We start from the raw sequence: 15,068 nt of genomic DNA on the forward strand, positions 1-15,068 counted from the left end.
TCTGCGTCACGTCCGTTAGGCTATTTGGCTTTTTGACGTCACGTCCGTTAGGTTATTTGGCTTTTCGGCGTCGTGTCCATTCAGTTATTTGGCTTTTCGGCGTCACGTCCATTCGGTTATTTGGCTTTTTGCCGTAGTTTCCATAGAGAGGATTTGAGTTTAAGAGCAAGGTCCTAATGGAGTTGTGCAGGGCCCTGGTGAGACCGTACCTGGAGCGTTGTGTGCAATTTTGGTCTCCTAATTTGAGGAAGGACATTATTGCTATTGAGGGAGTACAGCGTAGGTTCACCAGGTTAATTCCTTGGATGGCGAGATTGACATACGATGAAAGAAATTGAATTGTATTGTATTGTAATTGTAATTGTATTGTATATAGAATGGGACGACTGGGCTTTCATTCACTGGAATTTAGAAGGATGAGAGGCAATCTTATTGAAACATATACAATTCTTAAAGGATTGGACAGGCTAGATGCAGGGAAAGTGTTCCCCATGTTGGGGGAGTCCAGAACCTGGGATCACAGTTTAAGAATAAGGGGAAGGCCATTTAGGACTTAGATGCGGAAAAACATTTTCATCCAGAGAGTTGTGAATTTGTGGAATTATCTGTCACAGAATGCAGTGGAGGCCAATTCACTGGATGTTTTCAAGAGAGAGTTAGATTTAACTCTTCGGGCTAAAGCAATCAAGGGATATGGGGAAAAAGCAGGAACGGGGTACTGATTTTGGATGATCAGCCGTGATCATGTTGAATGCTGGTGCTGGGGGCCGAATGGCCTACTCCTGCACCTATTTTCTATGTTTCTATGATATGAATCATGTGCATGCAGATGGGGTTAGTTTACCTTGGCATCATATTCGGCACAGACACAAAAATTCCAGAAGATTAGTCAAGCATGATTTCCCCATCGTAAATCCATGCTGACTCCGACCGATCCTGTTACCAGCAACTTCCCCACCACCAATGTCAGGCTAACTGGTCTATAATTCCCTGTTTTCTCTCTCCCACCTTTCTTAAAAAGTGGGATAACATTAACTACCCTCCAATCCACAGGAACTGATCCTGAATCTATAGAACATTGGACAATGCGTCCACGATTTCTAGAGCCACTTCCTGGGATGCAGACCATCAGGCCCTGGGGATTTATCAGCCTTCAGTCCCATCAGTCTACCCAACACCATTTCCTGCCTAATGTGGATTTCCTTCTGTTCCTCCGTCACCCCAGTTCTTCAGGCCTCTACTATATCAGGAAGATCCTTAGTGAAGACAGATCCAAAGTACCTGTTCAGCTCATCTGCCATTTCCTTGTTCCCCATAATAAATTCACCTTTTTCAGTCTTCAAGGGTCTAACTTTGGTCTTAACAAATGTTTTCCTCTTCACATACCTAAAGAAGGTTTTACTAGCCTCCTTTATATTCTTGGCTAGCTTACCTTCGCACCTCATCTTTTATCCCCGTATTGCCTTTTTAGCTATCTTCTGGAAGTGTAAAAACAAATTAGTTTTAAAATCCTAGGATCCTCAGAATCACAGCTTATCTTCCCACCCCTGATGTCAAGCTCATTGGCCTGTAGTTCGCTGGCTTTTCCTTGCAGCCCTTCTTAAATAGACACAACATCAGCCACGCTCCAATCATTTATTACCTCACCAATGGCTAACAAAGATGCTAAATCTTTGCCAGGTTCTCAGCAATTTATTTCATTGCTTCTCACAGTATTCTTGGTTAAGCCCAATGGTCTTGTTTAATTTTAAGCACTTGCTGATCGCGATAACTCTTCTTTTGTGATATTGGTATGTTTCAAGACATCACTTTCATCACAGGTCAGGTCAGACAATAGACAATAGACAATAGGTGCAGGAGTAGGCCATTTGGCCCTTCGAGCCAGCATCACCATTCAATGTGATCATGGCTGATCATCCCCAATCAGTACCACGTTCCTGCCTTCTCCCCATATCCCCTGACTCCACTATTTTTAAGAGCCCTATCTAGCTCTCTCTTGAAAGCATCCAGTGAACCTGCCTCCACCGCCTTTTGAGGCAGAGATTTCCACAGACTCACCACTCTCTGTGAGAAAAAGTGTTTCCTCGGCTCCGTTCTAAATGGCTTACTCCTTATTCTTAAACTATGGCCCCTGGTTCTGGACTCCCCCAATATCGGGAACATGTTTCCTGCCTCTAGCGTGTCCAAGCCCTTAACAATCTTATATGTTTCAATGAGATGCCCTCTCATCCTTCTAAACTCCAGAGTGTACAAGCCCAGCTGCTCCATTCTCTCAGCATATGACAGTTCCGCCATCCCAGGAATTAACCTTGTAAACCTACGCTGTACTCCCTCAATAGGAAGAATGACCTTCCTCAAATTAGGGGACCAAAACTGCACACAATACTCCAGGTGTGGTCTCACTAGGGCTCTGTACAACTGCAGAAGGACCTCTTTGCTCCTATATTCGATTCCTCTTGTTATAAAGGCCAACATGCCATTCGCTTTCTTCACTGCCTGCTGTACCTGCATACTTACTTTCATAGACTGATGTACTTCCCCTTTTCACAACTTGACGCCATTTAGATAGTAATCTGCCTTCCTGTTTTTGCTACCAAAGTGGATAACCTCGCATTAAACTTCATCTGCTAGGTGTCAGAGGTTATGGGGAGAAGGCTGGAGAATGGGATTAGGAGGGAGAGATAGATCAGCCATGATTGAATGGCGAAGTGGACTTGAAGGGCCAAATGGCCTAATTCAACTCCTATTACTCATGACCTTAAGACTTTCTTAGTTTCCTTGAAAATTCTTCACGGTAAATACAGATGAGATGTATTCATTTAAAATCGTGCCTATCTCCTGTGGCTTCACATATAGATGAATACACTGATCCTTAAGAGTGCTTATTCTCTCCCTAGTTACTCTTTTGTTCATAATATATTTTAGAATCTCATAGGATTCTTGTTTCCCTTCTCTGACAAAGATATCTCATGTCCTCTTTTATGCCTTCCAGGTTTCCTTCTTCTATGTGCCCCTAGATTGCTTATACGTTTTTGAGGGATTTGTTTGATCTCAGCTGCCTATACCTGACATATGCCTCCTTCTTTCTTCTGAACCAGAGCCTCAGCATCTGAAAGGAAATGTTATAGCTTGGGACTAATTGGGCCTAATAGGTGAATGGCCTAATTCTACTCCTATCCCTTACGACCCTTATGATCTTATAGCATCCCTCACCAGTCAAGGTCTAATGTGGTCAAGGTCAAGAGGATTTCAGTACAAGAGTAAAGAGGTTCTTCTGCAGTTGTATAGGGTTCTGGTAAGACCACATCTGGCGTATTGTGTACACCTTTGGTCTCCTAATTTGAGGAAGGACATCCTCCCGCTGCTGAAAGACTCATCCATGCCTTCATCTCCTCCCGACTGGACTACTGCAACTCACTTCTCCTTGGCATCAGCTCCACCTACATCAACCGACTCCAACTGGTCCAGAACGCAGCCGCCCGACTCATCACCCACACCAAATCCTGGCATCACATCACTCCAGTCCTCAAACAACTTCACTGGCTTCCCATCTACCACCGGATCACCTACAAAATCCTGGTCCTCACCTACAAAGCCCTCCACCATCTGGCCCCCCCCATATCTCACTGACCTCCTCTCCCCCTACCAACCCTCACTGTCCCTCAGATCCACAAATCCAACCTCCGCAGTTTTGGGGACAGAGCCTTCTCCAGGGCAGCTCCCAGGCTCTGGAACTCCCTCCCCCAACTGATCCGCAATTCCGTGTCCCTCACCATCTTCCAGTCCCGCCTCAAGACCCATCTCTTCACCTCTGCCTATCCTTAGCCCCACGTCCCCGTCCCTTTTCATCTGTGCATTAATTGCCTCATATTGTGTTTTGAAATGAATTCTGTCTTTACTTTGTGTACTAGTCATGTCTCTACTATTTATTTCATTCCCCTTACATGTTTTTCCTCTACCTGCTAAATTTTTGTAAGGTGTCCTTGAGACTCTTGAAAGGCGCCCATAAATAAAATGTATTATTATTATTATTATTATCCTTGTGATTGAGACAGTGTTTAGAAGGATGAGGGGATATCTTATAGAAACATATAACATTATAAAAGGACTGGACAAGCTAGATGCAGGAAAAATGTTCCCAATGTTGGGCGAGTTCAAAATCAGGGATTTTTAATAATGGGGAGGCCATTTAAGACTGAGGTGAGAAAAAACGTTTTCACCCAGAGAGTTGTGAATTTGAGGAATTCCCTGCCACAGAGGGCAGTGGAGGCCAAATCACTGGATGGATTTAAGGGAGAGTTAGATAGAGCTCTAGGGATTAGTGGAATCAAGGGATATGGGGAGAAGGCAGGCACAGGTTATTGATAGGGGACGGTCAGCCATGATTACTATGAATGACGGTGCTGGCTCGAAGGGCCAAATGGCCTCCTACTGCACATATGTTCTATGTTTCTATGCTTCTATGTCTCCAAATACATTATTAATTATCCATAATATGGGTTTGATCCTACTGTCCCTAGTGTGTAGGATAGTGCCAGTGTACAGGGTAATCGCTAGTCAACGCAGATTTGGTGGCCCGAAGGGCCTGTTTCCACCATATATATCTAAAGTCTATTTTTAATCCAGTAGAATTATGGTCACTGGTCCGAACATAACAATTATGTGGTAATGAATTATTAAATAAAATTACCAATATTCTTCAGATTTGATGATGCTTATCAGTTTATATAGAAACTTACACAAATGACCCAATTACTTTCAATGTTCTATTTCATTTTATTGAGAGTAATTTGAAGCCAAACCACAAGAACTCATTCTGAGCGTGTATTTTTCTGGATTTCCATCTGGCCGTCAGATTCAACACTTAATCAAAGCAATCCGCAACATTATTGAGAGAGAAGAAAGAGAAGCTGTGCATAATCAATATCATTATTATGAAAGTATCCCCCATTTGACAGTGTGTAGTGGTGCTGTCTATGGATTAGCCAGCCATTAGCTTCCTGTTGTTGATGATGGTCCAGCATAAAAGTACATGGTAGAAGGAACAACCAAATGGCAGTAGGAGTGATTAATTAATTTTTCAAAGGCAGTCAAAAATACATTTCTCAGTCTCCCTGCGGCTGTCCTACTGTTCAACGGAGAGATTTATTTTACTTAATTGCCAAGTGTACCCTAAAGGTATGGCATTGTTATTGACACCTATAAATATCACAGTGTGGGTTTTTTTTTAGACGATCTATGTCAAAATCAGGTCAAGGAAAGTGAAAAGGCGTGTAATGATGTCAATGATGTACTGCTGTCAGCAAAACGGGAGTAAAATTCAATGTGTTGTATAAAACGAGCAAAGATAGATGGGCTTTCTGAATAAGGTGCTGGGTAGAGTCATAGACCCATACACCATGAAAACAAGCCCTTTGTCCCAACTCATTCATGCCGGCCAAGATACCCTACCTACACTTGTCCCGTTTGCCTGAGTTTGGTCCACAACTCTCTAAACCTTTCCGATCCATGAACTTGTCCGTGACTTGTAAATGATGTTATAGTACCTGCCTTAACTACCTCTTCAGGCAGCTCGTTCCTTGTCATTTAAATGGTGTTGTAATACCTGCCTTAACTACCTGCTCGGGCAGCTTGTTCCATATATCCACCACCCTCTGTGTGAAAATGTTGCCCCTCAGGTTCGTATTACATCATTCCTCTCTCACTTCAACCTATGTCCTCTTAATTTTTCAACTGGTTAAGAAACTGTGGATTCACCCTGTCTATTCCGCTCATGATCTAAGTGGCCTCCATATGATCATACATCATCCTCCTGCAAGCCAATAAATAAAGTCCTAGTCTGCCCAGGCTCTTCCTATAACACAGGCCCTCAAGCCCTAGAAACATCCTCGTAAATCTTCCCTGCACTCTTTCCAGCTTAATAACCTCCTTCCTATAGCAGGAAGAAAAAACAACACAATAATCCAAATGCGGCCTCATCAACATGTAGTACAATTGTAACATAACATCCCAACATCGATTCAGTACCCTGTCTAATGATGGTCAGTGACTTTATTGACTGCCCAATCTAACTGTGTTGCCACTTTCAGGGAACTGTGTACCTGCATTCCTCAAACCCTCTGCTCTACAACACTCCCCAGGGCCATCCATTCATTGTGAAGGTCCTTCCCAAAAGGCAACGCCTCGCACTTACACTGTATCTGCATTAAACTGCATTAACCACTACTCAGCTCACTTGCCCCACTGACCAAGGACCTGTTGTAATTGTTGATAACCATCTTCACCATCTATGGCACAATCCAGTTTAGTGCCATTTGCCAACTTGCCAATCATGCCGAGTATGTTTTTATTCAAATCGTTAATGTAACCCGCAACAGCAATGAGCCCAGTGCAGATCCCTGAAGAACACCACTCCTCATAGGCCTCCAGCCCGAATAAAACAACCTTCCACAATCAACTCTGCTTCCTTCCATGAAGCCAATTATCTGTCCAGTCGACTAGCTCACCCTGGATCCCAAGCAATCTAACCTTCCAGAGCTACTTCCAGATCTACCATATATGCAAGAAGTATCAAATTCCATATAGATAACGTCTACAGCTTTGCCCTCATCAACCTTCTCGGTTACTTCAAAGAACTCACTCGGGTTCACAAGACATGAACTCCCATGTACAAAACTATGCTGACTCTCCCTGATTAGCCCCCATCCATAGAAAATGCATATATATCTTATCCCTCAAGATCCTCTCCAGTAACTTGCCTACCACAGATTGGTCGAATGTTCTCATGTTTTTCCTTACACCCCTTCTTAAAAAGAGGTACAATATTATTCGTCTTCCAGTCTTCCGGCCCCTCACCACTGTCTACTGAAGATTTCATCCCGAGCTCCTGCAATTTCTTCTCTCACTTCTCACAGCATCCTCAGATGTATCTGATGAGGCCTGGGGTGACAGCTTTGGTATCTGAGGGGACCTTTTGATCCCTAGTTCCCCACTTTCTCTTAAATTACTTACAAAATCTTTTCAGATTCTCCTTAATATTTCCTGCCTGAGCTATCTCCTGCCCCTTTTTGCCCTCCTGATTTCCATCTTAATTATGTTTCTCAGTGCCTGAAATTCCTCCAGAGATACACTTGATGCCAGCTGCCTATTCCCACCACATGCCTCATTATTATTCTTGACCAGAGCCTCAATTTCTCTTGTGTCCAAGCTTCCTTACTTTGACCTTCCTTGTCATTCACTCTAACAGGAACATGCATGCCTGGAACTCTTGTCATAACACTTTTCAATCCATCACACTTTCCAGACATCTCTTTGCCTACAAACAACAAACAATCTATGTCTAATATCATCAAAGATGGCCTTTGCCTCAATTCAGAATGTTAACTTTTGGCCCTCCCTGTCTTTTTCCATAACTATTTTGAAACTAATTTAACTATGGTGTCTGGTCCCAAACGGCACGTCCATTGATAGTTCTGTCATTTGTCATTCTCAATTTCTTAAGAGTAGATCAATCTTTGCCCTCTCTCTTGTAAGGCCCAGTATATATTGCCTGAGGAAATTTCCCTGAACACACCTCACAAATGCCACCCTGTTTTTAGCCCTTGGCACTATGACAGACCCATTCCTTGTTGCCAAAGTTAAAATCCCCTACTATGATAACCCTATTGGTCTTGCAGCTGCCTGCAATCTCCTGGCATATTTGTTCTTCTCCTGGCATATTTGTTCTTCTCCTGGCATATTTGTTCTCCTGGATTATTTTGTTTCAGCTGCCTTTCAAGAATTAAGGTTGGCTGTTTGAATTTAACTTGCAAGAAAAAAATGCATATTCTTCACTTTGGAAAACAAGTGCAATTTAACTGTTTAGTATTTCAGAGTAACACTGACTCGCTGACTCGCTGACTCGAAACATTAATTGGTTTCTCTTTCTGCAGTTGTCGTTTGACTGGCTGAGTTCTTCCAGTATTATTGTTTTTGTTAGTGTCATTTAACAGTAAATTTATAGTGTTGTGTTACTGACCTTAAACATTTATATCGCAATAGCGTATGTATATTTTGAACCTGGGATATACCTTCTCCTCAAGAATATTTCATGTGGTTTGCAGTTATCTCGGGATAGTTGCAGGGAAAAACTGGTACGATTCAAGCGTTTGCTTTATGCAGTGTAATCACTTCTTGATGAAACGGGATACATCTTTATGAATTGCAATAGATTATTAGCCGTTGGACTTATTTGACCACAGATTCTCTCAGGCTTTTATTCAGATCTGCATTATCTTTTTTCTCCATTCTGTTGGAGGATTGAATGACTAAATTTATAACGTTGACAGCTGATCCAATTCATTGTCACATGTTTGGGTGAAAATCCAGAAGCCGAACCTTTGCCAGCTCACAGTGTGCTTGGGGACTCTAGAAAGGGAAAGTATACTGGTAGAATCCTTACATTGGTAACCACATGTTAGAACTGCATCAGTGAGGTTGGAAAGGTTATAACACAGCTGAGAGCATTACCACCCACTACCCACTAACCATATAACCATATAACAATTACAGCACGGAAACAGGCCATCTCGACCCTTCTAGTCCGTGCCGAACACATCATCTCCCCTAGTCCCATATACCTGCGCTCAGACAATAACCCTCCATTCCTTTCCCATCCATATAACTATCCAATTTATTTTTAAATGATAAAAACGAACCTGCTTCCACCACCTTCACTGGAAGCTCATTCCACACAGCTACCACTCTCTGAGTAAAGAAGTTCCCCCTCATGTTACCCCTAAACTTCAGTCCCTTAATTCTCAAGTCACGTCCCCTTGTTTGAATCTTCCCTACTCTCAGTGGGAAAAGCTTTTCCATGTCAACTCTGCCTATCCCTCTCATCATTTTAAAAACCTCTATCAAGTCCCCCCTTAACCTTCTGCGCTCCAAAGAATAAAGCCCTAACTTGTTCAACCTTTCTCTGTAACTTAGTTGCTGAAACCCAGGTAACATTCTAGTAAATCTCCTCTGTACTCTCTCTATTTTGTTGACATCCTTCCTATAATTAGGCGACCAAAATTGTACACCATACTCCAGAATTGGCCTCACCAATGCCTTGTACAATTTTAACATTACATCCCAACTTCTATACTCAATTATAGAGTGGTGATACAGTGTGGAAACAAGCCCTTCGGCCCAACATGCCCACAACGGCCAACAATGTCCCAGCTACACTAGACATGGCAATGTCACCCGATGTTGATATATTCAGAAAAACTATGCCTTTATATCAAGGCAGCTTTGGCTATTTAAGATATGTGATCAGAATGCAACAATTAGTAGAATTCAGTTAAAGTTCAATCAAACTGCAGCTGATATTTTCCGTTAAAAGGCAGTTATTTGTTGGATCATTGTGTCAGGTAAGAATTAGCTCTCTTCCTCATCCTTATAATGAATGTTGATTATGTCCCATTTTCTAATATAGGCGGAGCCATATCAAACATGTATGCATTGCTAATTGCACGCTACAAGCTGTTTCCTGAGGTTAAAGAAAAAGGAATGGCTGCCCTTCCCAAACTGATTGCCTTCACATCAGAACACGTATGTTTTTACTATTTCTTATTATTTGCAAAATGTTGTCTGAAAAGATTATAATTATGCACAATTAAGGTCTCTTTAAAGAAGCGATATTATCCCATTGTATCCGTTTATGTAATGTTTCCTGTGTAAGTAATCCTTGATAAAAATCTGGGCAGAAAAAGGGAAGAATAAAGGGAATGAAGTCTTTGGCAGGATGGAGGCCAAGACTCCGGAAGTGATAAAAATGCTGCTGATACTATCTCACAGAGAGTGATAAATGCTTGTTAACCATGGCTGGTTTATTTGGAGTAGTATAAATCAAAGGAAACAAATGGGGGCAGTAGAATGAAATCTGAACCAGCTCTGACACAAGCAGCTAAGGCTGGTTTCCCTTCAATGCTCAAAGAAGGAATTAAGCCCACATTTTAATTGTCCATCCCACTCCTGCCCTGACCTTTCTGTTGTTAGCCTCCAACAAAACCCAAAGTAAGCATTTCACATTCTGTTAGACATTCTGCTGCACAATGGACTCGATGTTAAATTCAACAATTTCAGATCACCAGACTTTCTTGTTCGTGTCAGAATGAACCAGTTCCACCTGTAACATTGATCTAGAAAAAACATCCGTTAGAACTGTGTGGTGTAGAACAAAGCAACTGTTTTAAATCTCAAATTAAAGGTGAATGTTGGGAATTATTTAGCAGATCAGCCAATGTCTTTGGATCTAGAAAAAAAATCTGTTTTTTCTAGATCCAAGGACATTGACTGATCTGCTAAATAATTCCCAACATTCACCTTTAATTTGAGATTTAAAACAGTTGCTTTGTTCTGCACCACACAGTTCTAACTTTTCTGTCTATTACTCTCGTCCATCTCCCTGTCCCAACACGTCCACCATCACATCCATCCAGGGTCTCCCTGCATCCCTTCCAGTGGGGCAGATGTTCACATGTCCATACTCACATGTCCATACCTTGTCTACGGCATTTGATGTTCCCAATCTGACCTCTTTTACATTGGCGAGACCATGTGTTGACTAGGAGACTGTTTTGCCGAACACTTGTCTGCACACACTGGATATCCTCGGTGCTGACTATTTTAACTCCCCTTCCAATTTCCACGCTAACTGGAGGAACAGCACCCACCTCATATTCTTCTTCGGCAGCTTAGACCAAGGTACACAAGCATTCTCCCACTATCTCATCCCCCTCCCCCAACACCTCGCTTTTATAGGCAATTGACAATAGACAATAGGTGCAGGAGTAGGCTATTCGGCCCTTCAAGCCAGCACCGCCATTTACTATGATCATGGATGAATGTCCACAATCAGCACCCTGTCCCTGCCTTCTCGCCATATCCCCTGACTCCGCTATTTAACTCTCTCTTGAAAGCATCCAGAGAATAGGCCTCCATTGCCTTCTGAGGCAGAGAATTCCACAGATTCACAACTCTCTGGGTGAAAAAGGTTTTCCTCATCTCCGTTCTAAATGGACTACCCTAATTCTTAAACTGTAGTTGGAATTCTATTATCGATATCTTTTACTCTGGCTTCATATTTCACTCCTCTTCTTTCCTTATCTTGCACTCTTTTGACTTCTGATCTCCAGTGTTTTTCCATCTATCTGACTATCGAAGCCTCCCTCCACATGCCACTTGCCAGGCTTTGTCCCACTCCCATCTCTTTTCCTGCTTTCTCCCTCCTAATACAATCAGTCTGGAGAAGGGCCCCAACACAAAACGTCACGGTTCCAAAGGTCAACCAGATCTGTGCCAATCATCCATCATCCATTTACACTAATGCTACCCCATTTATCCAGGGGCACTTTACAGCAGCCAATTAATCTAACATGGGCAACATGGACAAGTTCCATCCGGTCACAGAAATTCACTCACTCTTCCCTCTCTCCTCAAATTATACACACTGGTTTTCTCACTTTTACTGAGTTTGGTGACATAGAGTAGACATTCAGAACCTTTTTTTGCAGGATGGAAATGTCCAACACTGGAGGGCATAACTATAAGGTGAGATGGGGAAAGTTTAACAGAGATGTTCGGGACATGTTTTTTACACAGAGAATAGTGAGGGCCTAGAATGCATTTCCATAGATAGTGGTGATTGATTGATTGATTGATTGATTGATTGATTGATTGATAAAACGTTATTCATCCCCAGAGGGAAATTGGTCTGCTAACAGTCACAACACACAAGGTGCACTAAAACTTGAAATTAATAGTGAAAATAAAAATAAAAAGACAAGTGACTGTTGGCTGGCTGCCGTGGGCACAGCGTCTTCACCTGAACAAATGAACAAACAAACAAGTAAATGCAGACATCCCCTGGGCAGAGGATTCTAAACTAGAGTCCCCCCCCCCCCCCCCCCCCCCCCCACACTGGATCCCCCCATGTTCTCCCACCGTCCCTCACGGCAGTCCCCCCATGTCGGGTCCCCATTGTTCTACATGGTGGTCCCCCCATGCCGGGTCCCCCGCACAACCATTGTGGTGTTTAAGAGGCTTTTAGATAGACACATGGAAGTTCAGGGAATAGAGGGATATGGATCGAACGCAGGCAGACGAGATCAGTTTAACGGCATCATGTTTGGCACATTGTGGGCCGAAGGGCCCATTCCTATGCTGTACACTTCTATATCCTATGTTCTAATGAAAGGTCTTAGATCTTAAATTTTAACTAATTTTCTCTTTTCCTGGGTGCTTCCTGACCTGCTGAGCATTTTTTAGAATGTTCTATTTTCTATTCCACGAGTTTAAATCACATTGGAGGAAATTAAATTTAGTTTAATGATAAAATTTGGGCTTAAAACTGATAAAAGTTATCTTACTCCATGAATTCCCAGCATGCAAACGAGATTTGCTCATTCAAAACATGAACATGCAATCGATTGTGTCAAATATTGTGTCTGCACAGATTATATGTAAATTGTCCCATCTCTTCTATCAATTAGACACAGCAGATTCTTTTGTACTCTTTTGAAGTAACGCAGAAAAGTTGCCCCTAGTTCTGCATCCAATATTTAACAAGTAGTCCCCAAAGAAATAATGTATCTGACCTTTTCACATTGCTATTTTGGGAATTTGCTGTGCATAATTTGGTTATTGCAAGGCCTGTTCATTAACAATGAGTCCTTCAAAAAGATTCCATTGGATTTCAAAGCTTTGGATATTCTGCAGTCGTGGAAGGCACTAACTAAATTCAAGTTTTTCCTTCATCTTCTCTCTTTGTAACATTCTGACTCAATAACTTGAGTCAAACGGAGAAGGGCCACTTGAGAAAGCATCAAATGGTCCACCAAGTTCATAGTTCCAGTTTCAAATCAACCTCTTCAAAGGAAATAAAACAGAAATAATATCAGGGCGAAGATGGCTCACATTGAGTTACTGGAATCCTATTGATGCTATTCTCTTTGTGTGTTGACACTTACAGAGTCATTTTTCAATAAAGAAGGCGGCAGCAGCTCTGGGGATTGGAACCGATGGAGTGGTTCTGATCAAGTGTGATGTAAGGTAGGTTATTTTATATACTGCCTGCAGAGCTTTCCACTCCTCAAGCAGCGATACTCTGCTTCTGCATTCAACCAAATTAAAGATCTCTGCTGATATACAATCTGTGTGTGCATTTGCTCAGAGCTCTGACTGAAGCATGCTTGCAGGCAGCACAACAGTAAAGCAGACAGAAGGTGCCTGTATGAATCAGACCGAGCAAGCCTCAGATATGCTAAATTCTATTCCAGTCTGCCCTCTCTGGTGGATGTGAAATATTCCTGGACACTGTTTTTGCAGAATAGCAGAATTCAACCCAGTTTATTATGAGATAAATATTAGCATTTATCACATAGTAAGCATCATTAAAGCATTACAAAAACAGTTATTCGGGTCAACACAGATTATTCTAACTTATCTTTTAAAGTTACAAAATATTATATTGTGGTTGGTCTGAATTTTAATTAGTAGTCACAAATTTGTTCTGAATGTCCTTTTTATATCAGCAACACCTTACCTTATGTAAGAATGTCAGAGATTGCCATTTGGCCCATTAGCCCAATGTTAGCACCCAGGAAAAAAAATCTCATGAGTTCCTTTCCCTTCCCTTGATTCCCCTATACCCCTCCAAATGTACTCTCTCTCACACTTGCCCATCAGCTCCTCTCTTTGAATTATTTTGCCATTTAGACACAGCAGATTATTTTGTACTCTTTTGAAGTAACGCAGAAAAGTTACCCCTAGTTCTGCATCCAATATCCACCCCTGCAACAGACTGTTCCAGCTGCTAGGGTCAGGCAAACGCCTCCGTTGCCATGCGGTGAGAACAGAGAGGTTGAGAAGGAGTTTCTTCCCAGAGGCCATTCGGACTGTAAATGCCTATCTCACCAGGGACTAACTCTACTGAACGTTTTTCCTTCCATTATTTATTATGTAAAGGTATATGTGTGTTATGATTGTGGTTATAGGTTGTTTGTCTTTTTGCACAAAAGTCCGCGAGCATTGCCACTTTCATTTCACTGCACATCTCGTATGTGTATGTGACAAATAAACTTGACTTGACTTGACTTGACTTGCCTGTGTGAAGGGGTAATCTTGGGTTCTGTATTCCCTGGTATTTAGAATGAGTGATGGCTTTATGCAAATATGGAAGTTACCAAGAGGGCTTGACAATGTTTTCACAAGTGGAGCAGTCAAAGACAAAGAGACAACGTTGCAAAATAAGGGGCTGGCCATTTAAAACTGAGCTGCTGAGAAATCTTCTCTCAGTTGGTGGTGAACCATTAAAATGTCCTGCACTGTGGATGGTGGAGGCCACATTATTAGATATATTTATATATCTAATAAATATTTGAAAGGATAGAAAGTTATGGTGAACTGACACAGAAGAGCTGTTGAGGCCAACATAGATCAATTGTAGACGTAGTGAATGGTGGGGAAGGCATGAGGACCTGGTGGTCTTCTCCAGCTCCTAATGTCTGTGCTCCTGTATAAAGCAGTCTAATAACCTACTATCTGTCATCCATTGTCATGGAGTCATACAGCATGGAAATAGGCCCTTCTGCGCAACATGCCCATGCAGACTAATATGTGCCACCTGCCCTGCATTTGGCCCATACCCCTCTAAACCTTTCCGATCCATGTACCTGTCCAAAATATCTTTTAAATGTTGTTATAGCGTCTGCCTCAACTACCTCCTCTGGCAATAGACCCCCTTGAATAGACTTGTTGATCCCTATGATCTTCAGTGCTGTACAACTAGCTAAAAGGCAGCATGATTCTTGTGTAATAACACAGAATGCTTACGCTGTGAACTAAAATATTATCTACGGCACCAGATTTGTTCTGCTTCCTTTTACAAGGCAAACTGAAAAATGCAGCTTTAAGATGAATAAAAACCTCAGATCAGCAGCAAACCTGATTTTGCATAAATTAGTTGAAAAAACTGAGAATTAGATTCCTAGAGTCATGGAACGGCACCACATAGTTAGTTTTCAGCCTAACTCATCCAC

The 15,068-nt window shown here is 42.1% G+C and overlaps 1 protein-coding gene across 1 annotated transcript in view; it reads left to right on the forward strand.

The window, feature by feature from the left end:
- Window positions 1–15,068, forward strand: part of gad2 (glutamate decarboxylase 2) — a 111,764-nt gene that overhangs the window by 70,778 nt on the left and 25,918 nt on the right. The window contains exons 7-8 of the mRNA XM_033015942.1: window positions 9,464–9,579; window positions 13,001–13,080. Of these exons, the coding sequence (XP_032871833.1) occupies window positions 9,464–9,579; window positions 13,001–13,080 (196 nt within the window). The remainder of the gene's footprint in view (window positions 1–9,463; window positions 9,580–13,000; window positions 13,081–15,068) is intronic.

Source organism: Amblyraja radiata, chromosome 2, assembly GCF_010909765.2.
Source record: "Amblyraja radiata isolate CabotCenter1 chromosome 2, sAmbRad1.1.pri, whole genome shotgun sequence".
NCBI lineage: Eukaryota > Metazoa > Chordata > Chondrichthyes > Rajiformes > Rajidae > Amblyraja > Amblyraja radiata.